The 26,460-nt window shown below is 38.3% G+C and overlaps 1 protein-coding gene across 3 annotated transcripts in view; it reads right to left on the reverse strand.

Annotated features, from left to right (window-relative positions):
• Nucleotides 1-26,183, reverse strand: part of LOC108164467 (transcription factor Sox-5) — a 41,480-nt gene extending 15,297 nt beyond the window's left edge. The window contains exons 1-4 of one of the 3 annotated variants that reach the window (XM_017300209.2): nucleotides 25,368-26,183; nucleotides 8,695-9,067; nucleotides 8,126-8,640; nucleotides 6,882-6,996 (exon numbers count right to left, since the gene is read on the reverse strand). In XM_017300209.2, the coding sequence (XP_017155698.1) occupies nucleotides 6,882-6,996; nucleotides 8,126-8,640; nucleotides 8,695-9,067; nucleotides 25,368-25,399 (1,035 nt within the window). In that variant the 5' untranslated portion in view covers nucleotides 25,400-26,183. Of the gene's footprint in view, nucleotides 1-6,881; nucleotides 6,997-7,630; nucleotides 7,736-8,125; nucleotides 8,641-8,694; nucleotides 9,068-25,367 lie in introns of those variants that run through there. The other 2 variants (XM_017300210.2, XM_017300211.2) reach the window with 2 other exon arrangements.
• Nucleotides 26,184-26,460: the final 277 nt, after the last annotated feature.

Consider the following 26,460-nt stretch of genomic DNA (forward strand, 5'->3'; position numbering starts at 1 on the left):
TCTAGTCCGGAAGCGGCTTTTGAGTGAGTTCGGTGGCTAATTATCCGCCTATGGATGACCAAAGCTAAAGCCCATGACCACTTCGTTTGCTACACACCCTTATCGTAACACTAATCCTTGTTCTGTATTTTGTCATGTCATAAAAACTTTGCCTATATTAAGAACATGCTCATGCTTCATGGTAAGACCGTATCCTTATAGAATCATTTTGTTATCTCGAGGCCTTAAAAACCATTTGCTAATAATTGCAATCATGTTGGGCAGGCCGTTGGGTCATCGAACGTGCTATTGCTCCATCTAAGGAGCAACACGAGCGGTAGCAGCAGAAGTTAATTTATCCATTCGACACCGACACCCTTAAGCAGCTTGGCATAGTTACAATATCCTCTTTACAGATGTGCATCGTTATGTTGCAATAGTACAAATCTAAATATACTACGTTCTACAATTCAAACGAATTTCCCAAGTCTAATAAAAATCTGGTCCCCCAAGTAAAATCTAATTATACCCGATACTCAAAATGAGTATAAGGGTATATTAGATTTGTGGTGAAAATGGATGATTCCAGAAGGAATCGTTTCCGACCCCATAAAGTATATATATTCTTGATCAGCATCAATAGCCGAGTCCATTTAGCCCTGTCTGTCTGTCCGTCCCTATTAGTGCCTAGTGCTCAAGGACTATAAGAGCTAGAGCAACGACCTTTTATATCCGGACTTCTGTGATATGTCACTGTTACAAGTATATTTCAAAACTTCGCCCCGCCCATTTCCTATTTGTCGTGTATTAGCGGCGTCTGCCGGAGGAGAGCCATACTGACTAAGTATCGGGTATAAATGTAGAGTTTCGGTGGCCGCAGAAACTCACATCGTTCCCCCTCGTTATACCCGATACTCAAAATGAGTATTGGGGTATATTAGATTTGTGGTAAAAGTGGATGTGAGTAACGTCCAGAAGGAATCGTTTCCGACCCCATAAAGTATATATATTCTTGATCAGCATCAATAGCCGAGTCGATTGAGCCATGTCTGTCTGTCCGTCTGTCCGTCCGTCCGTCTGTCCGTCTGTCCGTCCCCTTCAGCGCCTAGTGCTCAAAGACTATAAGAGCTAGAGCAACGATGTTTTGGATCCAGACTTCTGTGATATGTCACTGCTACAGGAATATTTCAAAACTTCGCCCCGCCCACTTCCGCCCCCACAAAGGGCGAAAATCTGTGGCATCCACAATTTCGACGATACGAGAAAACTAAAAACGCAGAATCGTAGAAGATGACTATATCTTTTAGAGTGCAAAATCTGAAACAATTTCATTCTTTCTTGCTCTGTCTCTCTCTAACTCACAGGTTTCATGGTCGGTTTTGCCCATTGCAAAATATGAGTTCAAGGATCTCAGAACCTATAAAAGCCAGACCAACCAAATTTGGTATCCACACTCCTGTGATATCGGACCATGACCATTTTGTGTCAAAATTTCGCCACACCCCCTTCCACCCCGCAAAGGACGAAAATCTGAGGCATCCACAAATCTCAGAGACTATTAAGGCTAGAGTAACCAACTTTGGTACACACACTCCTTTAAGATGTCACTATAAAACGTATATCTCAAAACTTCGCCCCACCCCCTTCCGCCCCCACAAAGGACGAAAATCTGTTTCATCCACAATATTGCAGATTCGAGAAAACTAAAAACGCAGAATCATAGATAATGACCATATCTATCAGATTGCTGAATCTGGATCAGATCAGATCATTTTTATAGCCAAAAGGAACAAATCAATTTGCACTGGCTACGCAGCCCCCGACGTCACGCTCAGACTGATTTTCTGTCTCTCTCGCACGCACTCTTTGTCGTGTCGTTTAATATTAGCGGCGTCTGCCGGAGGAGAGCCATACTGACTTAGTATCGGGTATAACTGTACTGCAGCGGTGTCCGCTGCAACTCACAACGTTCCCCCTCGTTTTGATATGTGATCTGTGCGAAAAATATTTTTTTTTGAAAGTAATTAAGCCAAAACTAGGAGGATTATAGTAATTGGAGGATTGTAGTAGTTTCAATTGGTTTTCAAGCCGAAAAGAATCATTCGGTTAACTATTTGATCATTTAGCTGGAATACCGGATAGCATTCCTTATTGGTTTGTTCTTTGAGCTGCTTGGTCAGCTATCAGAAATCGTGTTACAGTACTCGTTATAGATTCTGGGCCGATGTAGAAATCTACAGATCCGATTCCGATCCCGTCAACATCAAATGCCATAATGTAGAAATGCAGCACTTAGATATGTTTCTTCTTCTTTTGAGATCACCAGATCTAAAAATAGGACACTGGTGCACATTCTCTCTAGTTTACACTCCGCATCTTCCGCTTTTCCACTCATTGATATGATCGACATCGACGAACGGGTGACTCTGCCTGCCAAAGAATTGACGGCCCCTGTTTTTCTTCGTTAAAACATTTCTCACTTCATTAAGACGCCTTATAAATATCAGACTTGCCACACGGATGGGGTAGCAAAGGAGAGGAGAGGGGATATGAGATGAGAGAGATATCTGAGGTATGGCGTGTGGCATACGCGTGACCCGTATGTGGCTGTGACAAAGTTGATGGGTGGACACGGCTTGCTGAAGCCATAGAAGAGCCACAGCTGGAGTTAAGGGATAATATGAATTAGCTTCAACCTAATAAAAGAATCGTATGATGTATCGTAAATCATAATTTAAAAGAAGTTAGGTGTGCCATCTAGAAACGGTTCTAGTGAGTTATGCTAAGTGGCAAAGATTAATATTATTCCATTTCGGATTGGTATTGCTCTACCTTACGTTAATTTTAAACACATTTGTATGTTTTATTATTTAATATCTAATTTTAACGAACATCTTTTCTTAAAATATTATTTTTATAATCCCTCTTTCAGGCGCGAGGCAATCAACAGTGATTCAATAGCTCAGTTGACCAAATCCATCCACATGTACATACATACATATTTATTTATTTATGTATGCATATATCAGCATATATTCATATGAATGTATGTATGATAGGTTTGATTTTGGCGTTTGGGGGAACGATCAGAGAGAAATGATGCTATGGGTGAAACTACGCAGAACCCACGCAAGAATTCAAAATTTAAAATGACCTAAATCACTCTTATCGTCGGAGGAGACAATGAACATTTTACAGCAATATTTATGAATTTTACGACATTTATGGATGAGTTGAGCATTTCGACGTTGTCGTGCGGATAAAATATGAACTGGCCGATCAATTTATATGAGAGATGTTCCGCGTTCTCGGCCGCACACTATACGCTACACTCGCACTCACAACCACCACCCACACTCACACCATGAATGGGCTCGTGGATGGGATGGGATGGCGATGAGAATGAGGGAAGGAATGGCTCTACGGAACAAAATGCACAGATTGTACGTATATAAATACACATGTATTTATACAGAATATGAAACATTTCAACAGCATATTGTTCATATTTTATGTGTTCTCTTCTAAATGTACATAGAAGTATACATACATACTCGATTATGTTCATATGTATATTTTATTTTTCACCGTATAGACAATACGATTCGTCGACTCCCTTATGGAATTAATTTATCGAAAATATTCTATTCTATTCTACCCCTCCAATGGTCATTCTCATAACGCATGCGATCATATATACATATAATGTAAATATACATATGTGTAAGTATATATGTATACTATATGTTATAAATAATTGACATTTGCAATTGATTAGGAAAGCGAAACGACGACTCGATCAAGTAAAATTTGTAGATACTAGGTATATGTACATATATATGTACATATGTATGTACATACATATTTCCCTGCTTAATGTGGCGCAACCGATGAAGAAAGTTTGCAATGGATGCAACACATCCTATGTATCGTATGAATTTCTGTTTTCATTCATAAATTTTTATTTCAAAAATAGAACTCTCTGTCTTTTGCTACTTTTTATTCCGCCTCCTTCTGCAAATGCATACATACTCGTATATCTCCTCTCCTTCCATTTCGTATTCGTACGTCAGGCTGGTGCAACGTTGAGCGTTGAGGCTGTCATGCTATGATGATGCAGTGGCTTTGCAAGGTTAGCGCGTTTTGATTAATATAAGAATATTTGCAGGCAAATTTTCAAATGCATTTCCGGTGTGATTTGCAATGCACATGGTAGAGTGCAAGTAGAGACAGCAGTACATATATGTACTAAGTATGTATTTACGTACATATATACTTACATATACTCGTATTGATGCATACGTAAATATATACGTAAATACTTTAGATGTTTGTAAATTTCACTTTGGGATTTTAATTAACTTGAGTTGCCACGACTAGATCTACATCAACACAGATCGAAGATGCTTCGTGTGTGCAAATTTAACAGTGGTATGTCCACTGCGGGAGCTTTTGATATTAATTAATGTTATCTCTATGTGCATGTATTCGTGTATGTATTCGTGTATGTACGTGAGAGCATCAGTGATATTAGGGTGTGCATGATACACTCAGTGGAGAACATATAATATTTATGTACATCCATATGTATGTGTGTACATCTTCAAGTCCTTCTAAGAAAAGAGAAGCAAGAGGCGCGCCGCTACAGTAGAAAATCAAAGTTCTATATGTATTAGAATTAGACGTATTGAAATTATATTATTATTTTTATACCGAACCGGTCCGAAAACTATTTTTCACCAGATAATATCTAAGTACATGTGTATGTATTTATGTACATATGACCAAATCGGACTTCCATTTCTTTAAAAAGCCTGAATGGACTGGACTCGTCTCTTAATTCGAATTAATTTGGGATTTTGAGACTCGAACGAGCGTATGTACTGTACATTTACCCTTTCACTTTACGATTACGGGGTATACAAAGAAGCAACTCCTTTTGAGAAATGTCTTGCTAAGGGAGGGGGCTAAGGGGCTGAGCACATGTGTGATAATGTGCTTTTAATGGGAACCTTTTGAACTGTGTACTTAACAGAGAGATAGTATCTCTCTTTGGAATTATGTATTGCGGCGGCGATGTGATTGTCAGTTCAGCAAGCAACTAAACAACTACCCCTGAAAACGAAACTGGAAAATGCAGATTTTTTGGGCAATGACAATGGTAATCATCAGTGTTCGGTTCGTCATCATCGTCAATCATCCCCTTTTCCTTAGCAAAATATTTGGCAGATAAACATCACATTAGCGTGATTCCAAGCCGATTAGCCAAGCCCAAGACCAAGCTGAGCCTAAGCCCAGCTGAAGTTGCGCGATCATTGTCACGTTACAGATTTGCTGCCTCACGCTTACGCTACAGTTATCAAGTGATTTGGTCTTTTATCGCTGCGCTTCACATTCATAGAGTACGAGAATGTTTGTATAATATATGTACATATCTTTCAGAGTAGGGGTAAGATGGTACTAATTCGAACGATACTGAAAAAAAGGATAACAAGAGCATAACACGGAATATCTGTTTTGTCTTTTGATGATATAACGAGTGTTAACACTTGTCTCATATGTACATACATATGTACATATGTATACGCAGAAACAACTAAAAAGAAGCACTCTTTATTTTTTTCTATTATGTGTACTCGTAAGTATGCACAATAGCATAACTTTAGTGGATGGATACATAAATATATATGTATTTACATATATACATATGTATGTACATATGTATGTCCTGACAGCTAACAAGCCAAGCCCCATAAGTTTTGAAGAAAAGCTGCTATGAGAATGGGAGGTTCCTCAGGTATGGTGGTATCGTGGCTATGTGCTATTGCTATTTCTATGGCCCCGGCAATGGCTATGTGGCCGGCCGGCCATTACATAAAAGCGAATGGGGGGGAGAAGGTAGAGGCCGCAGAATAAAGGAAAGCTTATTGTTCCGGGCTTGAATGGAAAGCACAGTACAAAAGCGATTCAAAAGAAAATTTAACATAGCACAGAAAATCGCAAAGGAAATACAAAAAGTAAAATGAATGTACACAGAAAGGTCCTCTCCTACACAATGAAACAAGCTGTGAATAAAGGAAGTAAGAAAGAATAATACAAATTTGTATGCAACAGCCGGGGAAATTCAAAAAATGAAAGGAATGGAAAGCTAAAGAAAGAAATGGTTTTGGAGGACGCTTGCACACTAAAAATATACTCGTAAGTAAATATATATATGTATGTACATACACACATATGTACGCCTATGGTAAGTTTTAGATGCAAACTAGTCACTCAGGTTAAAATTATCTAACTGAAAGTTTGCACATCTTCTTTTTGCCATAATACAGGATATGGGGAATCGAATCGGAGTACTGAATCGTCAGAACAATCAGTCGTGGCGAAGGATGTATGTAATGTTTTGGCCCCTTTTGAAACATTTCTTGCTAGAATCGAGTCTGTATACGTGACTACTTACCTAAATTTGTATGAGTATATGCAAATTTGCAATTGTTACCTGCAAGGAAGTGGAGATACGTGATTCACTCTTTGCCCGCTGGGGCTGAGTGCCACATAAAAAGACCTTAAATTTCATCTGCATATTGACGCTACAAAAGCTTTGACAATTCCTGCGCAACGAAACAAATACATTTATAGTAGCAATCTTTTTTAACAATAGTGGTAGGGTCTTTTTTAGTCCTAAAAAACCTATTAGAGAATTAAGCGATGAATAAATGTAATCGTATGACTTTGTCATAAATGTACATAGTTTAGTTTCTGCTTTTTACTGGAGGCAGTCCGAAGAGTCCACTTTCTTAGCATGATAATGATAATGATAGGAATAGGGTTAGCCGGGTTCAGTTTCAATACATTCATAACAAAGATTTTGATTGACAAAAGTATATAATCGCGCTGTTACTTGCCTGTGTAAGCAAGCGACTTCTAATCAGTTGAAGTTGTCGTATCATTTCGGAGACCGTGTGATCCTTTTCATATGTACGGTCCTCCCGGATACAGCCAGACAGCACTGGTTGTTCTCTGAAACGATCGAAGATAAGTTTTAGGTACTCATTAGAAAATACATTTAAGCCACGTTTAGCCCAATTTTTATATAACAATTTAATCGTTCATCTCTATCCAACTATCACCACAAATGTAAAGGAATCAATGTTTCCGAAACTAAGACATAAATTATTCATCAACTACAGATTTTCACTTATATGGATAAAATAAGAATTATAAACATGAATAACACATCGACTGACGTCAATGTTCCCGAATTGTTTGGAAATAGTATGAGAGGCATCAAGAACAAGAAAGAAAGTTTAGTATTGTATGGTCCTAAAATGCACATGTAACTAAAACACAAAAGATTTATCTTCCACAATTATTCCTTTGGCAGCTACTAGTATACATACATATGTACATATGTATGCATTTTTTATGACACATAAGAAATGGCGGCTCAAGAACCTAATGGGGTCTCCGTTGAAAAATTTTTGTCAAAATCAATACCAGCCAGATGTACAAAATCTACGACTACATTATTAATGCGGTAGGCAATCCTACAGAGATATCTAACCGGTTCGGTTCATCTTGTTATCTATCCAAGTGGCATAGCTTTGAGTGAGTGCAATTTGGGATAAACACAAACATATGTTCTTGTACGTACCGTACCGCTCATATAATTTCGTCGGATTGTCAGTGCGGATATTGATCCTGCGGTCAGGCTCACAATTTGCTGCTGTAACTTTATTCTCTATTTCCGTTCATGGTATTCAATTATTAAGCAACAATTCAAGTGAGTAAGCTTATATTTGAACATCGGCGGCGATGGAATGGCCTTTCAGAGCGGACGTGCCGGCGGGTCGTTCGATTAAGCTACAGCTTGCCATCCTTGCCCTAAAATTATTTGCTAGTTTTGGTGTGCATTTTTAATGGAAAATTTGCCAATTTCCCAAAAAGGAAGCTATTGAAATCTGGCATTCATTGAAGGCTAATTTTGCACTTTGAGGCTTACCGGATGACAGGAAAGGAAAGTGTCGGCCTCTTTTTCAAGCCAAATTTATGAATAAATATTTCAACTTCTTAATTTTCGTATTTTTGTATTATTTTCTCTCTAAAGGTGTCCTATTCTAAAGAGCAGCTTGGGGCGGTTCGGACCTACCTTTGTGAAAAACCTAGCTTAGGTATAGCAGAGTATTCTAAAGAAGGATCTCTTCCATAAATTGAAAAATATGAGGTTGTTGCTGAGGACGAGGACGTAGGCGGACATCTTTCTTCTGAAATAGCTTCTGGGCTCGGTGAAATTTTATTGAACTTTTCCATCTCCATAGCTTCTTTTTGTTGGGCAGGAATCAACAGCTCGGACGCAGGACTAATATCAACATTATGTTCTTGCTTAATCACTTTTCTATGCTGTGGTGCCACGACGTCATCGTCTTTTCGCATCGGATTTGCAAGCAGCTGGATGGAGCCGGTGCCCGTAACTCCACCTTCAACTCTCTCCCTTAGCTGAGAACTAACATCAACACTGTCGGAGCCGTTCGAAAGGTTAACCTGCTCTTTGCGGCATATAATAATTTTTGTATCGTCAGTTCCATTCCTCGGACGAGCTTTCTTCGCCTTCTTAGTGTATCTTGCGCATGAATCCGACTTTTTTGCTAATATGTATCGAGTTGACTGTAAAATATCTCATTATTCATTGCAGTTAGGCCCACGGCGTTAGGAACTTACGTGAGTACTCCTTCTATTAACATCTGACTCGTTCGAACTGTCCGTTGTACTGGAACTCTTTGAATCGGTATCCTGGTCAGTATTTTCGTAATCACTTGTTGACACCATACTCGAGCACATTTCCATTTCCGTATCCGTATACCTATTCACTGTGTTCGCATTCGCCCCATTGCCTCTTCTTATGGTAACGGTTGATACTGATCCTTCGTTTCCATTGCTGTTGAGTAGCTGCTGCTGCATTTTACCAATAGTCGATGGGCTGTTTTTTGTGATACCACACTGCCCTTCAGTCTGTAGATATTCCAATCCTTTAACACTTCTCTTGGACTTGGCATCAAATTTGTTTGGGTGCGATTTTCGCTTTCCTGACATGCTGAAACAATTCAAAAAGTAGCCTTTTAGTATCATATAAATAAGTCGACGTATATCTATCCATCTTATGTACTAGTTTTATAACATACATATGTTTATCTTTACTAATACTAATAGCATGTACAACATACATACAATCATACATACAATCATACATACATAGGATTGCATACGATTACCTGTGTTCAATAAACAACGCAAGAGGCTGATAATCATATCTAAAACTAAACTAACTAGGGGGAACGTTGTGAGTTGCTGCGGACACCGCAACTCTACATTTATACCCGATACATAGTCAGTATGGCTCTCCTCCGGCAGACGCCGCTAATATTGAACGACACGACAAAGAGTGCGTGCGAGAGAGACAGAAAATCAGTCTGAGCGTGACGTCGGGCGCTGCGTAGCCACTGCAAATTGATTTGTTCCTTTTGGCTATAAAAATGACCTGATCTGATCCAGATTCAGCAATCTGATAGATATGATCATTATCTATGATTCTGCGTTTTTAGTTTTCTCGTGTCCTCAATATTGTGGATGCAACAGTTCTTCGTCCTTTGTGGGGGCGGAAGGGGGTGGGGCGAAATTTTGAGATATACGTTTTATAGTGAGATCTAACAGGAGTGCGGATAACAAATTTGGTTACTCTAGCCTTAATAGTCTCTGAGATTTGTGAATATCCCCAGACTTGCATCCTTTGCGGGGGCGGAAGGGGATTTGGCGAAAATTTGAAACAATCTCGTCTCGGTCCGATATCTTAGGAGTGTGGATACCAAATTTGGTTGCTCTAGCTTTTATAGTCTCTGAGATCTAGGCGCTAATGTTTTACTCTAAGCAAAGCCGGCTATGCTACGTGTGTGTGTTAGAGAGAGACAGGGCGCGAAAAAATGAAAGACAGACAGGGCTCAATCGACTCGGCTATTGATGCTGATCAAGAATATATATACTTTATGGGGTCGGAAACGATTCCTTCTGGACGTTACACACATCCACTTTTACCACAAATCTAATATACCCCAATACTCATTTTGAGTATCGGGTATAAAAAGAAGGATGCGTGGTACTGACCGGCAAAGAGGAACAGTTGGGACAGTTCTGATCTAAGTGTAAATGGACTGCGAGCTCGAAGTCAAGCACCACTTTCAGCCCTTTTTCCCCTTTACGTATCGTATTGGTCCATACATAAGAAGAAATGATTGTTTTCCCGATTCGCTTTGAACTGAAATTTTATTTATAATGATGACTTCCGCTCTACTGCGACTCCAATACAGACGAGGATGTACAGTGCTCCGCTCCCTTTGCTTTTTGGCAACTGCAACTCGTACGAGTACAGATATATCATGGATGTATGCACATGTGCACATACATACATATGTACACATACCGTCGCAGGGAAATACAAATATTGACTTGCACACTTACAAATAGCTTCCGCAAATTCACTTCAATGGATTTCTCTCCTTTTTGTCGGGCTTTCGGTTTAGCTGTATTGTGGGTTGTGGTCGTTGTTGTTGTATTTAAATATCAATATTTATATATGAATACATGTGTACATATACCCGAACAACACATTATATAAAGCGTATGTATTATAAGCGTCTGTGAGTTTGTACAAATGTTTAAGTACATTCGTATTTCCGAAAATACACACTGGTGTGGTGGGGAGGGGAAGGGGGGTTGAATGCGTGAGTAGTGGTCCCAGTGACAGAAAACCGAAAATACGAAATAAATAAATAAATAAATTAGTTACAGTGAGTGCCTAAACATACAAACATATAAATGAGCGAAACAATAATAGCCATGTCCAAATAAAAGCGTCTTTCCCGCCCCCCACCTTTGCGACTCTCTGGCTGCCGGATGTGAGAAAATATAGAGTGCGACTGCTTGGAGTATTGTCAATGTAAGAATTGGAGTCGCAAAGTCATGAGGAAATTCCCGTACCAGCCAACCAACAGACACTGAGAAAAATGGCTAATCGCAATATCATTGGTACATACATATGTATGTAATGGACTCCGCACTAGTCGGTGATCTATCATTATTATTTTCGAACTCGTAAGATTCAGAGTTAAATCAGCGTTTTCAATAATCAAATACACCACTTATGTATGTATATTTCAGTGTAGCTTAACATACATACCTCAGAATCTAACTTTTACCAATAGATTTTCTTTGTTTTCAGTGTGCTTCTGTCATATAAAATTGCGTAGATCCACATTCACATAGCCAATACTATATTGGTTGTTTGTTGTTTTCAAATGATTTCCGAATTGCTCCCATTCCTCTGGTCCATTTATCATCCGATCCGATGCTCAATTTTTCATACCTTAACTTTCCGATAAGTATCTAGAATATTCAGGGGGCGCGCGACAACGGCGGGCGCTTGTAGCTTAACGGTATCGTATCCCTCTGGACGGCAATTGAGTCTGATTCCACTAAGTAGGCACGTGGTTGATTGGTTGGTGTGTGTGAGTGTGTGTTTCAAGGTGCATACAATAAATATTATTCTTTCCTTTTTTAAGCACCGCAAAACATCATCTGCAAACAGGACACCACACACACACACACAACACATAAAAAGAAAGCGCCTGGCGCAATAATGAATTTTCAATTGGGGTCCTAAGTCCTAACCACTCCAAAGGACATGCGGCTACTGCTCAATTCTATTGACTGCGGCCAGCATTGTTTACGAGCCTTCGGCAGTAGCCTTAATGCGGCGGCCCACGCACGTGCTGGCATTAAAAATGAATTTGGTTGAACCCGAAAGGACCGACATGACCACCACCAACACTATGGTGGTGGAATCCAACGAGGGTTTGTTAAAAAAGGCTGCTTTCCACTTTACAAATTGGAAGAAAAAGAATGGATGGATGATAAGTCGTTCCCGATCGCCTGCTCAGTGCTGATGAGAAGTACCGATCGAATTACCATCAATTTCATATCAGAACGCAAATCCAAATCTAAACAACATTGCGTTTAGTATTGTTTAAAGAGTAATATGGGCTTTTCCGCGAAAAGGTCAACCAAGAGTCGCAAAAAAGAAGTACCGAAGAACTTGCTGTTTTTCATTATATATTATTAAGAAGTATTGAAATTTTATGCTTTTGAAATAAAATAGTGAATATAAGTTCATTGTAACAAATAATTGTAAGCGAAGTTGAGTTTGTATGTATAATTCACTGGGTACGTTTTATATGCCTATTTCGTTAAAATATTTACTACATTTATAGTTCTCTTACCGTAGAGCTTCTCTTCTTTAATTGTACTTAGATAAGTGAAGTTACGGTAAAAATTACAAAGAGAGACAACAGAGCACGAATTAACCAAATTTGGTCTAATCTTTAATCTGATAAACAGCACAGGTTGTCAAAACTTTTGCATTTATTGATAATAGCGGACGAAAATATGTAGTTTACGTGAGATTGGTTCAACAATCAGTAAAAAACAATTAGATAAAATTTGTTCCAATAAACTCTTTTTTTTATTCATTGTGAAAGTTTGTGGTGTGAGTGACCGCAAGTGCAATCACTTCTAAAAAAATTATTTTTCCTTAATTATTGTTAGCTTTTTATACCCGATACTCAAAATAAGTATTGGGGTATATTAGATTTGTGGTAAAAGTGGATGTGTGTAACGTCCAGAAGGAATCGTTTCCGACCCCATAAAGTATATATATTCTTGATCAGCATCAATAGCCGAGTCTAGCCAATTGAGACCTGTCTGTCTGTCCGTCCGTCCGTCTGTCCGTCTGTCCGACCCCTTCAGCGTCTAGTGCTCAAAGACTAGAGCTAAGAGCTAGAGCAACGATGTTTTGGATCCAGACTTCTGTGATATGTCACTGCTACCCCCACAAAGGACGAAAATCTGTGGCATCCACAATTTTTAAGATATGAGAAAACCAAAATCGTAGAATCGTAGAGAATGACCATATCTTTTAGACTGCAGAATCAGTATCGGGTATAAAAATAACCAACAAAAACTGATGGATTATAGAGTAAATTAAAGAGAATTGTCCCGAAAGTATAGAATAAAGTTGCGAGAGAATCAAATAGAAGTCGAGAGCAAGTTAATAAGAAAGAAAGAATATGATAGATAAAAAAAGAAAAATAGCTCGCATACTACGTGGAGGAGCGGTATGAACAGCAGCAGCAGCACGTGGAGGAGCAGACAGAGCAGTCGGTGGAGCAGGACTGCGATGTCGTCGCATTGGAGATTGAGGTGGCGGAGCAAGTGAGAGCAATTGAGCAAGCCGCCTCAATTTAAAGTAAAGTTTTTTATTTGTTTTCCTTTTTTTGTTTCAATACGTTAAGTTTTGTTTAACAAATTAATAAACTACTAATACAATAACATAAAAATGCTATTAATAATTGCATAAAAACTTTTTTTTGTATAAACTGTTTCGGAAGAAACCACTCTTCCTCATCAGCGACCTTTTATTTTCCAAATATGGGAAATGTGGTAGATCGTACAGTGTTTTACATTTTTTCAGTCTTTACATATTCTGGTTTGCTATACATTTTTCCAGTCTTTACATATTCTGGTTTGCTATACATTTTCCAGTCTTTACATATTCTGGTTAGTTATCAATTTTCCAGTCCTTACATATTCTGGTTAGTTATAAATTTTCCAGTCTTTACATATTCTGGTTTGCTATAAATTTTCCAGTCAAGTAGGGATCTGACTCTCTATATTTAGTAGGTGCATGTAAGCACCGACAAATTTTGTAATGAATTGTACAGCTTGCTCAGCGTCACTGCCTGTCCCCACAATCATGTTTGTTGCACTCCTCACATGAACCTTCAATAATCAGCCGAATATTTCCAGCTCATCATTGTTGCACAAGCCGACATATTTTCCAAACACGCTTTGAAGTTCTTTCACTTCTGTTGCCATTGTGCCCTTGCGCTTACCTACTCTGGAGTTGGCTTCATCGATTGCATGCTTCCAGGTATTCCCTGTAAAGGTATTCCCCGTATAGCAATACAGGCATTGATAACACTGCTCGGCAGAATTGATTGCCTTTTCGTTAGCAGCATTTCCATCTGCAATTAATGCCATGGCAGAACGGACGTCTGGCTGTCTATCCAATAACTTAGCATGAAGTGCAAAAAAATAGCGTATTTCATCCATTATTTCACTTCTTCATAAACTCACTTATGTTCACTATTGATCACGATTACGTAGAACGGTAAACTTTATCAGTATGTGTGCGACAGTGAGATCAGGTTTTTTTATTTAAATTATGCAAAGTTAAGAAAATCAACCTCTCCGCTAGATATCGGTTCTGCCCAAACATATCCTTGTCCCAAAAAATTTAATTACCAATGCAAGGTATCCTGCTATCGGCAGGGGGACATGGCAACACTGAAATACATATACATATGTATTCCATGCCTTACAATTTACCATTTTCAAAATTGATATACGTATTTGTCCATTGACCATTTCTAAGAGCCTTGAAAATAGTGTGACTGTGGATTGTCTTACAAATGCATGATCAATTATACCTCCTAATATAAACTATATAACTTTGTCCACGTTTCTTTGAGAAGAGGTAGATCAGGGTGAATATTTGGACGAATGGAAAGAATATGATGGTGTATATAAAATCATATATATACATATATGATATACAATAATATTTTTTATGTTACATTGCAATGGGTTAAATGTTGCGCACACAGGGGTTGAATGGTCTTAGCGCCATTTTATGTGTTTTACATATGCTAATTGATGCTGATCAAGAATATGGGGTCGGAAACGATTCCTTCTGGACGTTACACACATCCACTTTTACCACAAATCTAATATACCCCAATACTCATTTTGAGTATCGGGTATAAAAACGATGGAAAAGTTGCGATATGACCAGGTAGACTCTGTGCCTGTGGCAGAGGCACTCCTGAAGCATGCCGAAGCAAACTATGCTTTGGAGGTAGCTGAAGGAGTCAATATCGAAAAGGCATATTGCAAAGCAAATCTCGATTTGTCTCGCGTATATACAAAACCTAACACCTCAAGTGTCCTGGGGAAAAGTAGAAATCGCAGACTTGCAGTAGGTATCCAGGATGCCAACAAGGAACACCCAATCGCAAATTCAATGCCAAGGCAATGTATTTATGATTTATCGGATGGCACCTGTACTTACCGGGCACCACCGGGCTTTCTCGCCCCTGAAGGCTTGGTTCCGGGACAAGCAAATCCCACGCGGAAATGCTCGTACTGTGGTAGATCGGAAAGGAAGTCGCAAAAGATGAGACTGGAGAATGAAGCAGTATGCAAAAATACTCCAAAGGAGTTTGTTTGCGAAAGACGTTCATTTTTTACAAATACCTATGCATGTTTACTGCGTCATAGGTGCTACGGATTGTATGTAACACAAAATCCTCTCGTTCGCATTACCGAACGTGTGCAAAAAATTGTGGAAGAGGTTCTTCACGACGTATAAAGAACATTTATGGTTCATCAGATCATTTATTGACTGGAACATTTATGTTACACCAGAATATGTAAAGACTTGAAAATTTATAGCTAACCAGAATATGTAAGGACTGGAAAGTTTATAACTAACCAGAATATGTAAGGACTGGAAAATTTATAGCAAACCATAATATGTAAAGACTGGAAAAATGTATAGCAAACCAGGATATGTAAGGACTGGAAAAAAATATAGCACTGTACGATCAACCACATTTCCCATACATATTTGGAAAATAAAAGATCGCTGATGAGGAAGAGTGGTTTCTTCCGAAACAGTTTATATAAAAAAAAGTTTTTATGCAATTATTAATAGTATTTTTATTGTATTTGTACCTTACCTTAAATTGATGCGGCAAACGCACGTGCTGGCATTAAAAATGAATTTGGTTGAACCCGAAAGGACCAACACTATGGTGGTGGAATCCAACGAGGGGTTGTTAAAAAAGGCTGCTTTCCACTTTACAAATTGGAAGAAAAAGAACGGATGGATGATAAGTCGATCCCGATCGCCTGCTTCGTGCTGATGAGAAGTACCGATCGAATTACCATCAATTTCATATCAAAACGCAAATCCAAATCTAAACAACATTGCGTTTAGTATTTTTTAAAGAGCGTCTAAATAAATAAAAAAAATATCACAAACTAGTAGAAAAGACTACTTTTGGCTCATACTTACTTATAAATGTACTCGTACATATGTACGTATTCACAAGAACATTTACATATGTACATACATACTTACGCAGGCAATGGGACTTTCATTTGCATATTTGGCGCACAATAGGCCGACAACGCCAACGACAACGACCCTTCCTCTGACCCTTATGCTCTGCTCTGGTTTGTGAACGGGCACTTACAATCGTAGTTCAAAGAGAGCTTTGCTTTTGTATCACTGGCTTTTTTTTTTTTTGCTGGATGCGCTTTGTGTTTGTGTGTGTTATTTGTTTGTTGTTTGTTGCTGGTGCACTTGTTTGGTCAAAAAGCTGCAAACAAAGAGCCGACTGGACCGCGTTCAGCTTACGAAGGACAACAGTCTATACTTGCCATCCGTCACGTCACCCCTGTCTGTGGACGGTTCTATGTATGTATTATTTATGCCTGCTTATATTTGTTCATTTTTGCCTTACACTTTGCCACATCTCAAATTTGTTTCGCTATTCAAAGAAAGGCTAAACAATTGCCCTCTTATGCCCTTTTATGTCCAAATACTTGTATATATTTCGTTGTAAGCTTAGCACACTCTCTATTTCCTCGGACCCAGTCCAATTTCAATTCCAGCGGACATTTGGTACTGACTTAGGAGTAAGCTCTGGGTAAAGTAAAACAATTATCTGTTGGCTTATCCGGGCATCAAAAATCTTTTAAGCATGTAGGATCCATTCAGATGACAATTTGAATATACAATGATGACTTTTCGGAACTGTGTTTCGATGTGACGAGATTATTATAATGTCGAACGAAAGCTAAGTCGATTAAGCCAAGTCAGCAGTTACAAGTCTAGTATGTACACAAAATATTTTGTTAGTGAACAAAATGAAACCAAACATTACTAAGTATAGTGAAATTGTGATCTATAGTCTAACTCAGGAAAACTTACGTTTACACATTTTACGTCGAAATTCCATACAAATATCAACGATATACTTAATATGAATGCAAGGGCCCCAAGCAGAGAAATACTTTCCTGCTATTTTCATATATGATATTGTCATAGAAATCTGAAATCAAAGTACATTCTGATGAAGGAGATAATCAGCCGAACAGCCGAGTCAATGTAACTATTTGCCACAACATTTTGAACTTGAATACTCGAATTAAATAAAGATCCTATCACTACATCACACAGCACCTTATATAAAGCTTCTACTACAGTTAGTTCTGTATATTTTTCGCCAGTTTAAAAACGGGATAACAATTTGAAAGCTTACTTCTCAAATGGTCTATGGATTTCAGAGTCTATCTCTGAAAATGCATATTTAAATATGCATCTAATAAGTTATATGTATGAAATATTTTTAAGCGGAGTTTGAAATTTACAAAGATATAACAAAAATGTAAGAACGTTGAAATTCTTACAAATTTGACTTAATTTTGTTGCAGAAGAGATTACATCAGACGGAGAGATTACCGATAATTATCGTTCAGCCCTAAATGGAATACCAATACCTCCACCAAAAAATGTATGAATGAAATAAAATGTACATGTTATCCGAAGGGTCAGTCTGACCTGTGGCACACTCCATGAAATACGCTGGTGATTATTACACTTGTCGCAGCACATTGAGCTTAGTCTCATCGGTTTACTTGCAGCAGTCCATTAGCAGCCTCTGGGAATGCGGCGGACCGCCATCAGCAGACCCCATCCTAAATTTTCCTCTACTTATTATGTCAACTTATTGTTGGACAGAACGTGACGGAAATACGCGTATGTAATGGGTGTCTGATGATTTTTGCAGGTTTTCTCATCCAATTCTATATAATACTGTACGATGGAGGATAAGACTTTTGCTAATATCGTACTGACATATTTGACAGAATTAGGGAATCAAATGATTTTTATGGACGGTACTGAAAGAATACAGGGGTATATTAGATTGGGTAGATATTTGTAACAGAGAGAAGGAAGCGTTTCCGAACTCATAGGATATATACATACATACTATGTACATACCTATCTGTCCGTCCCGCTTACATTTAGTCATCGGAGGCTAGAGGTGCTAGAGCAAACAAATTTTGTGTACGTCTATACATAAAACTTAAAATATTTTCAAAATTTTGTCACGCTCATAACTCATAATAAGGCACCTCAAACGGCGAAAACCTATAGCATCCCAAATTTTGAAGATAAGAAAAAACCGACAACAAGTTGGCTGAATCCTATATTTATGTACATATAGAAAAGTTCAAACAAGGTTATATCCGAAAACATTCATACAATGGAATAAAACAAAAGTTTTCCTATAAATGTAATGTGAGCGAACGATAAAATCCTTTACGAAAGGACGAAAACTTGCAGAAACCCTTTTTTTATTCAGGCAGTATACTTATTTAAATCCCAGAGCCTTATGAATGAGACCTCGCATATGGTGCTGTGTCGTCTAAAACGAATCGGGTTTTTATTGCTCTTAAATTACTCGAAATATGACCACTTGCCCAGTCAATAAATATTATATGCGAGTTCGGGTGTATTGTAGCTGTAGGTCTCGGTATGTCGACATCAGTGACCACAAATCGAAACTTTATCATGACAACCTTTGTTGGTCTCAGGCGCCCAGCTCGAAATATAGTCCCAGTGCGTAGATGAGTTCAGTATTGTAGTCCTTTTAAATAAACATTGGGGGTGGATTGGGGGGGATGGACATTTCCAGACGTTTAATGGGAGTTTGTTAGTTCTCTATCCAGCCGATTGATAAGATCTTTCAACATATGATTGTGACCTTGCAAATTTTGTAGCCTGGCCAATTGCTCTTCGCACTGAATTCCCAGTCAGGTCAGTATATACTAGGAGAAGTACTTTGATATTATATCCGGTTATGTTTCGGAGTTTCTTGTTCTGAATAAATTCCTTTCTACGACTTGAGTCGACTTTAATATTTGGAACTTTTTTACCGTCTGAAACAATATAAAACAATGAAATGAAAATATAAGGAAGTGACTGAGACCTTATTCTTTCCCGCAGAAACGAATACTATAAAAACGTTTGACAATGAAGTAATTATACAAGCAACATCTGAAGCGCATCTGGAGTCCATATGGCATAAATATAATTGTACATGATGCATACACTGCAAAAATATCAGAGAAGCCTATAATCCAGTGACTCAACAATGAGATACCAGGTATCGTACTACAGGAGCTTTGAAGTTGAAATTGTATCAACGGCATCAGAGTGTGAATTGCGATTGCGTTCATTTCACATTCATTCGTTTTTCTTGAAGTTTCTTTTGTAGATATGTATGTATATAATCCATTCGGATACAAATCGGCCCACTAAATGAGCGAGAGTTAGACAGAAGAAAGAGGTGAAAGAGAGAGCGGTGCCTGAAAGCTTGATTTCCTAGTCCCCACTACAATAATAATCCGATCGAAAGGTGATTTTTGGGATTCGAGTAGACAAGATCATTATTTATTCTGCCTTATTGTATCTTTAAATTGTTGGATGCCACACAGAAGTGTTTTTGTATCTTAATCGACGTAGTAGGCAGGTCTTAGATGATTAGAACTAGAATAGACCACCGAAAATCAAGTACGGTTCTTTCATACCTACTAGAATATCAGAGGCAATACTCAGAGAATAGTTCAGATGGCTAAGAAGAACTGGCTGGTGAAAAGTGCGTGCAAAGGCAACACCAACTCTGGTCGTTGGTAAGGTTGTTATGGTACGTATGTATGTATGCATGTAACTAAACAACAAAAAGCAGCAAAGGAGAGCGTGTGACGATCGGCAACTAGATTGAGACAAGGACTGTGACTGAGACTGCGGCTGAGATGGAGACGGAGACTCCAGCGTAAAGTGGTTTCCTTTCCCCTTCTCTTCCTCTCGTTTGGGCAATGGCAATACATCATGTTGCGTTTGCCAAAGTCGCAGTCGCAGTCGCAAGTCGTTGACTTGGACTTGCAGTTATTTTTTCGCTTCTTTCGTTTTGTGTTTTCTTCGTTGCATATGTATACGGCATGTACGTATAGATGTACATATATATGAATGTATGTATAGGCATGCCATAAAACGAGGAGAACGTTCATACATATGTGACTTGTTCACATACGAATAGTATTTGTTTATGTATGTAAGCAGAAAGCTTGCGTATTCGACGATGTGCCAATATATCTACAATACGTGTACATATTTATATAGTTTTATGCATACAAATCGTTATCTTTGTCCCACCATTATTATAATTATTAGTATTTTGTTCTATGCTCTTAGTTAAAATCAATTGCCATGCAACCATTGATATGCTGCGTTACCGGTTGCCTTTGGCTAGTTAAAGATTGGGACAAGTGTGAAGACGAGGACGCAGGGCGAAATTTCGCAAAGCCAGTTTTCTGATTTTCACTTGTTTCTTTGTATTGTATTGCGGCATTCCATGTGAACAAGAACAAAGCAAACACAAGAAAAAATACCAAGTCTTGGGGGCCGAAGCTTTAGATACCCTTACCGCTATGTTCCTAACGTATATAACGTATATATTTATTCATATATAGGCATTGGTACTTGGCCCTTAATCTCACTATTATATATGTATATAAACAAGTTTTTTGTCATCGTCGTCGTCGTGGGGTTGCACTTGGACAGGGGGCTTTCCCTGTAGTATTATATAAAATAGTTTGGCATATAGCTTCAAAACTAACTTTAAGGGATCGACAGTACATCAGTATGAATATAGGCAAGGTAAATGTACATTTCATAATATGAGATGAGCGAGTAATCGAATTAAGTGAGGATCGAGTAATCGCCGCTTGCGTTCAATTCTGAGTGTTCTGTGCCAAAATAAAAGAACATGAAGAGAATGGAAAAATTGCGAAAGATCGAAGTTCACTATACATAAAACGATTGAATTTAATAATATAAATAAAACCATTTGAATAAATTCATCCAGTAAAAATATAAATGCGAGACGCCCTGCTTCGAACTTACTTACTATATTCATAGGTCTATATATCAGCTTTATGATGTACATAGGCATAGTATTTTTATACAATTCAATTTTTTGTTGAGTTATAGACCTCCAGATGAAATTTCATTCTCTAAAGTTTGTTTAATTATCATTATAATCTAACCGTCTATTTTAATATCTACTTATTTTTTCCAATTAGCAGAAATTAGATCTTCGGAAGAGAGACGACGTGTGAGTACATGTTGCAAAAAATAATGAAGAAACTGTAGTTAAAAACAGTAATCACGAAGAATAAACATTACCACCAATTAAGTAATCCGACGACTTTTAGTATATTTTCTTACAGATCTTCTAGAGCGGAATTTTACTTACTTGTAGCGAACTCACTAAAGATCTCTATAAATACATACATACATACATACATAAAGATACATAGATATATATATATATATATATATATAAATATATAAGTGTACTTTTGAAGCACTAATCAACCATATTCATATCAAAACTCAGAGGCCAAATGTCATTGTTTCTTTGAACGCTTTCGCTGTCGCTGTTTTCCTGCACTTGTAGAAAACCAAGACAAACGCATCGTTTGTAGACCGAACCTAAAGTAAAGCAGTTCTCATCTTAACAAACAATACAGCTTTTGTTCTCGACGCAATACTGACTCACTTGATAGTAATCTAGGGTGGACGTTCATTCGTATTTTAGAAACTTTGAAATTGTATTCTTTAAATATTCCATCTTAGTCCCATATAGTAGTTATAAATATTGACCTTTTATATCCGATACGATACGATACTCAAAGAGTAGGGATATATTACATTTGTGATGGGTGTGTGATTACTCATCATAAGATAACATACGATATATACTGACTGCCTATCTGATATAAAAGTAGAGTCGCTGCACTGACCGGGGCCCTCAACGTTACCGCTCGATTCTACACGTCTAGTGGGACGGAAATATTTTCCTCGTTAAGGCTCTAATAGTATCTATTTACCCACCCCACCCGATCATAGTGCTATATTATAGTACGTTACTGTACTATAGATACAACATTATTTGAAACTACCCAGACGGTCCGGAGCTGAAATACTATGAACCGCTGTTTTTAATTCCTACTTCAAACTAAGTCTCATTTGCATAACTCTGATAAGAAAAACAGGCCAACAAACAGATATGCGCGGACAGAAACAGAGACAAGTGGATCTGTCTGTGTCTGGACATAAATTGAACAACATCCTCGATCTGGTTGTCGTCATCGTTTGCTTCTGCGCCCGATATTTCTCGAAAGATAAAGACACCTATACTTCAATCTCTAGATGGTTTGAGCTTTGGCTTTGGCTTCGTCCAGCAAAAACAGGAAACAACATTGTAAGTTTTTATCGGAGGTAGCCCTATGAGTATATTGGACTTGCCAAATCGTCATAGGTGCATAAGCAATGAATTTGCGCTTGAATCTCAGCAATCAGCAATGTTGAAAAATCTGCAATTCATTTTATCCCTTGGAGGGACTGTAGTACGCGATAAGATACTATGGGAGCTTCCCTGTGTAGTTTACCTGGAAAAACTGCAAATACCCATTAGTTTGCCAGGGTGTGCAGGCTTCGTGTCTCTGAACCTATGCCGTCTTTCTTGTTTTATTTTATTGATTTCTTGTATTCGCATTCACCTGTTGTTATTTTGAGTGTGTTTATTTTTGCGTCGACGGAAAAAAACAGCATCAACATCGACAATACAACTAGTTTTCCATGTGCATTCCGGTCGACTGTCGTCTCATGTCGTCCCGGCGGATCGACGCTGTTCGTGGCGTCGCAATTCGGATTCGGACTTTATCTATATAACCCAAAACACGTTTTTCGTTGCATTTTCTCAATAGACTGACACATGCAAGCTCCAAGCTCTTTCGCATACGAGTATTTAGCTATGTACATATAAATGTTTGTACGTATAAATGCAAGTGTGTGTTTATGTATGAAGTTGTACACATGCGCGGATATTTATGCATTATGCGTAACAAAACCAGGCTCCAGTCCAGTCAACTTATCACTAAGGCGAAAAGCCTTACCATTTGCAAAAACCAAATCTAAATTAACCATTTTAGGCCAGGCTGCGGTATAAGAAATGTTTCAGTACGATGCAAATCTGTTATCACATTAAGCAGTACTCTACTCGTAGTTTAGATACTTAAATAAATCTTCGTCCAAGTTATTTCACTCCGAGACGTTACCCTACCACTAGCTGCCTATATAGAAATATAGAAATAGTTTGCCAGTCTTAAAACTTACACGTTTATAATTATCTTTGAAATCAAAATTTCCGCGACTAAAGCAAGCACGAAAATGCGTGAGTAAGTAAATTCAGAAAAATTATACTATTCAATTTCTAGTTCTTTGCGTATGCTGCCAGGTTTTCCGGTCGGCTCGATTTACTAGCCGAGCTTGGAACTGGATAAAAAACCTGTCATTCTGCCTCGGAACGAACTCTTCAAGTTAAGTCTAATGATAGTGCGTGCAATCGTGTGAGTGCACCTCTTTGGAATCTACATACGGGTATACCTTCGACGGAATGACGTTTTTGGATACAGACAAAAAGAGTAATTTATTGCAGAAAGAAAATATTTCAGAGTGGTAAAAATGGATTTTAAGGATTAAATCAAAATCTAATTCATTTTAATGTTTCTAGTAAATAATGCGCATTCACATCCCTACCGCAAACGGGAAAAGATTTGGAACTCCGTTGCGGCCCAATTTTATTTATGTTTACGATTAATCAAATTCGAATTGTCGCGATCGGGTAACTATTACACCCAGCATAAATACGTTATTATTGCCAGCCAAACTTCGACAGTATTGAAATCTTTTACCCTCTAAATTTTAGAGGAATATTTGGTAGCTTTCCTTTTAACTCCAAAAATATGAATAGCTGACTATATAGCGTTCTTTCTTGTTACACTGTCAGGTAGATGTTGAGATGTTCCTAGGATATGCTCCCCACCACATAACATATGGGAGTATTTCCCGTGGCTGTAAGCAAATTGTCTAAGACATTTTTAGATGGCCGCATATTCTCTTTGTTGTTGCATCATTATGCGGTAGAAATACTTCGCGGAGGGGAAGCTGGAAGTCCATCGAGGATTTCTTCTTAAATGTTTGCTTGTATCATTGTTTCGCCTTTGATTATCTCTTTGATGTAACCGTGGAGTGGACCTTATTATAAACGCGATGCCTGTGCCTCCAGTCGCGAGTCGCCAGAATTTATGGCGTTCCACGCTGACACCCCTGGACAAAACAAACAAACCCAACAAACAATCGACAAGCGGCAAAAAAAAAAAATAATTTGACAGATGTACCAATATTATTAAGCCTCTCTCTTTGAGCAACAGAACAGTTAAGAGTACTATCAGCATTAGCATCAATTCAACAACACGGGGATGGGAAGAGCTGGAGCTGACAGCAGGTAAATTTTAGATGTACGTCGTGGTTCGATCTTAAACATACAATCGTATTGGAGTGATGAAGCGCATGCGCAGTGTCGCTCTAAACAGGAACGGAACTGAAATTAGGAACGATAACACCGCAAATCACACAATGTCAGTGAACGATTAGTTCAAAAATCGTACTCAATTTTCGTGCGATTGCAATTGCATGCATACACTGATATATCTATGGACATATATATGTATGTATGTATGTATACCTACAGAGGTACATATGTATGTACGTATGTATATGCAACAAACCAGTCTGAACCATCGAATACACGATCTGCAACTCCTTGGAGCCGCTACTGACGAGATCTGTTGGCCCCTTTGCCACAACAGCGCGAGCTTCAATTCCAGTTCCGATTCCAGCCCCTGTCCCTGTCCCAGCCCCAGCCCCAGCCCCAGCCCCAGTCCCAGCAATACCATCAAAGATCTTCTCGCGTGGCAAGTGCACCTGTCGCGACCAATGCTTGTGTGCAGCAAGTCCAGACAAAGCCAGACCAGATTTTAGCACTGCAGGTCCGATACAATTAACATGTTATAAGAGTTCAGAGAAGTAAACTTTTACCGGCTTTAATATTTAAGGTTATATATTTCGTAATGTCTTCATTGTTCGATTAAAGACGGATTTGCTAAAATTTCAAGGAACTTATGGAAGCATGAGAAAAAGGTGTGCTTCGTTTGATTAGTTACAGTAAGTATAAAGCACTCACCTATGCAATCTACCTGAAGGGTAGAGTTCCATTAATTATTGTGATGAGTATCCCTTCTCTGACTAGGTTCGTTGGTCGTACATAGTATATGCAATCATACCTATATATTCCTATAAGTACTTGCATACATACATTTAATTGTACAGTTGTTTTATGGCACTTTTGCATATTCACATTGGTATTGCGTCACATTTAACTCTTTGCTATAAGTTTTAGAACGCATTGGAAATAAATAATATCACGATAGCCGTATGTAGAGAATACCAGAAGATCGGGAATATTTATTTTATCTATATCTTTAAATGTATTTGTGTCGAGACAGTCAATATCATTAGCAACGACAGCAATTATACTTATGTACATAAGCAAATAAAATCGGCGCTCCCAATCACTACGTTTATTCATTTTTTTTTTTAAGTGATAAGTGTTTGACCTCTATATTGCCAGTTCAAATTTAGTTGTTTGTTCATGTTTTTGTTTGTAATCGATCGAGGCATTTCGACAGTTCAATTCAGTATCTCAAAATTTGTTCATTTATTGCATTTTAACATAACACTAGTTACTCGTCTCCAAATAAAACGAAAAATTTCGTTATTTATCTGAGCTTATTTTTTGCTATCCTTCTATATCCAATTAAGGTATGAGGGTTAGTCAGGGATTTTTAAATTCAGATTTCAGTGATCTCGCACGCGCGAAACCACGCACAATGCGCCAACGACAACTGTAACGGTAATTGTGGCGGAAAAACGACGCGTGTTTGAAGTACCACCAACTCTGCGGCGTGGCACCGTGGCAATGTTTGTCGCCTGAATTCCAATTTCAAGTCCGCATCCACCGAAGAGAAAGACGACTGCAACGCGCTCACACTGTCGCTGTCACGCTGAGCAACAAAGCTCGCGCCGCCAAAGAGAACCGGACAAGTTTTCGTTCAGAGAGAACTTCAGTCGAACAGCATAAGAACAATAATAAGGTGGTTTTGTCTCTCTCTCTCTCTCTGTCTCCCTCTCTCTTTAAACTAAGAGAAAAATTTTCCCTGGTTTGGATTGGTTGGAATGTGAGCAGCCAATAGGAACATATGGAATTTTAATGTTAA

Source organism: Drosophila miranda, chromosome 5 (genome assembly GCF_003369915.1).
Source record: "Drosophila miranda strain MSH22 chromosome 5, D.miranda_PacBio2.1, whole genome shotgun sequence".
NCBI classification, from domain to species: Eukaryota; Metazoa; Arthropoda; class Insecta; order Diptera; family Drosophilidae; genus Drosophila; species Drosophila miranda.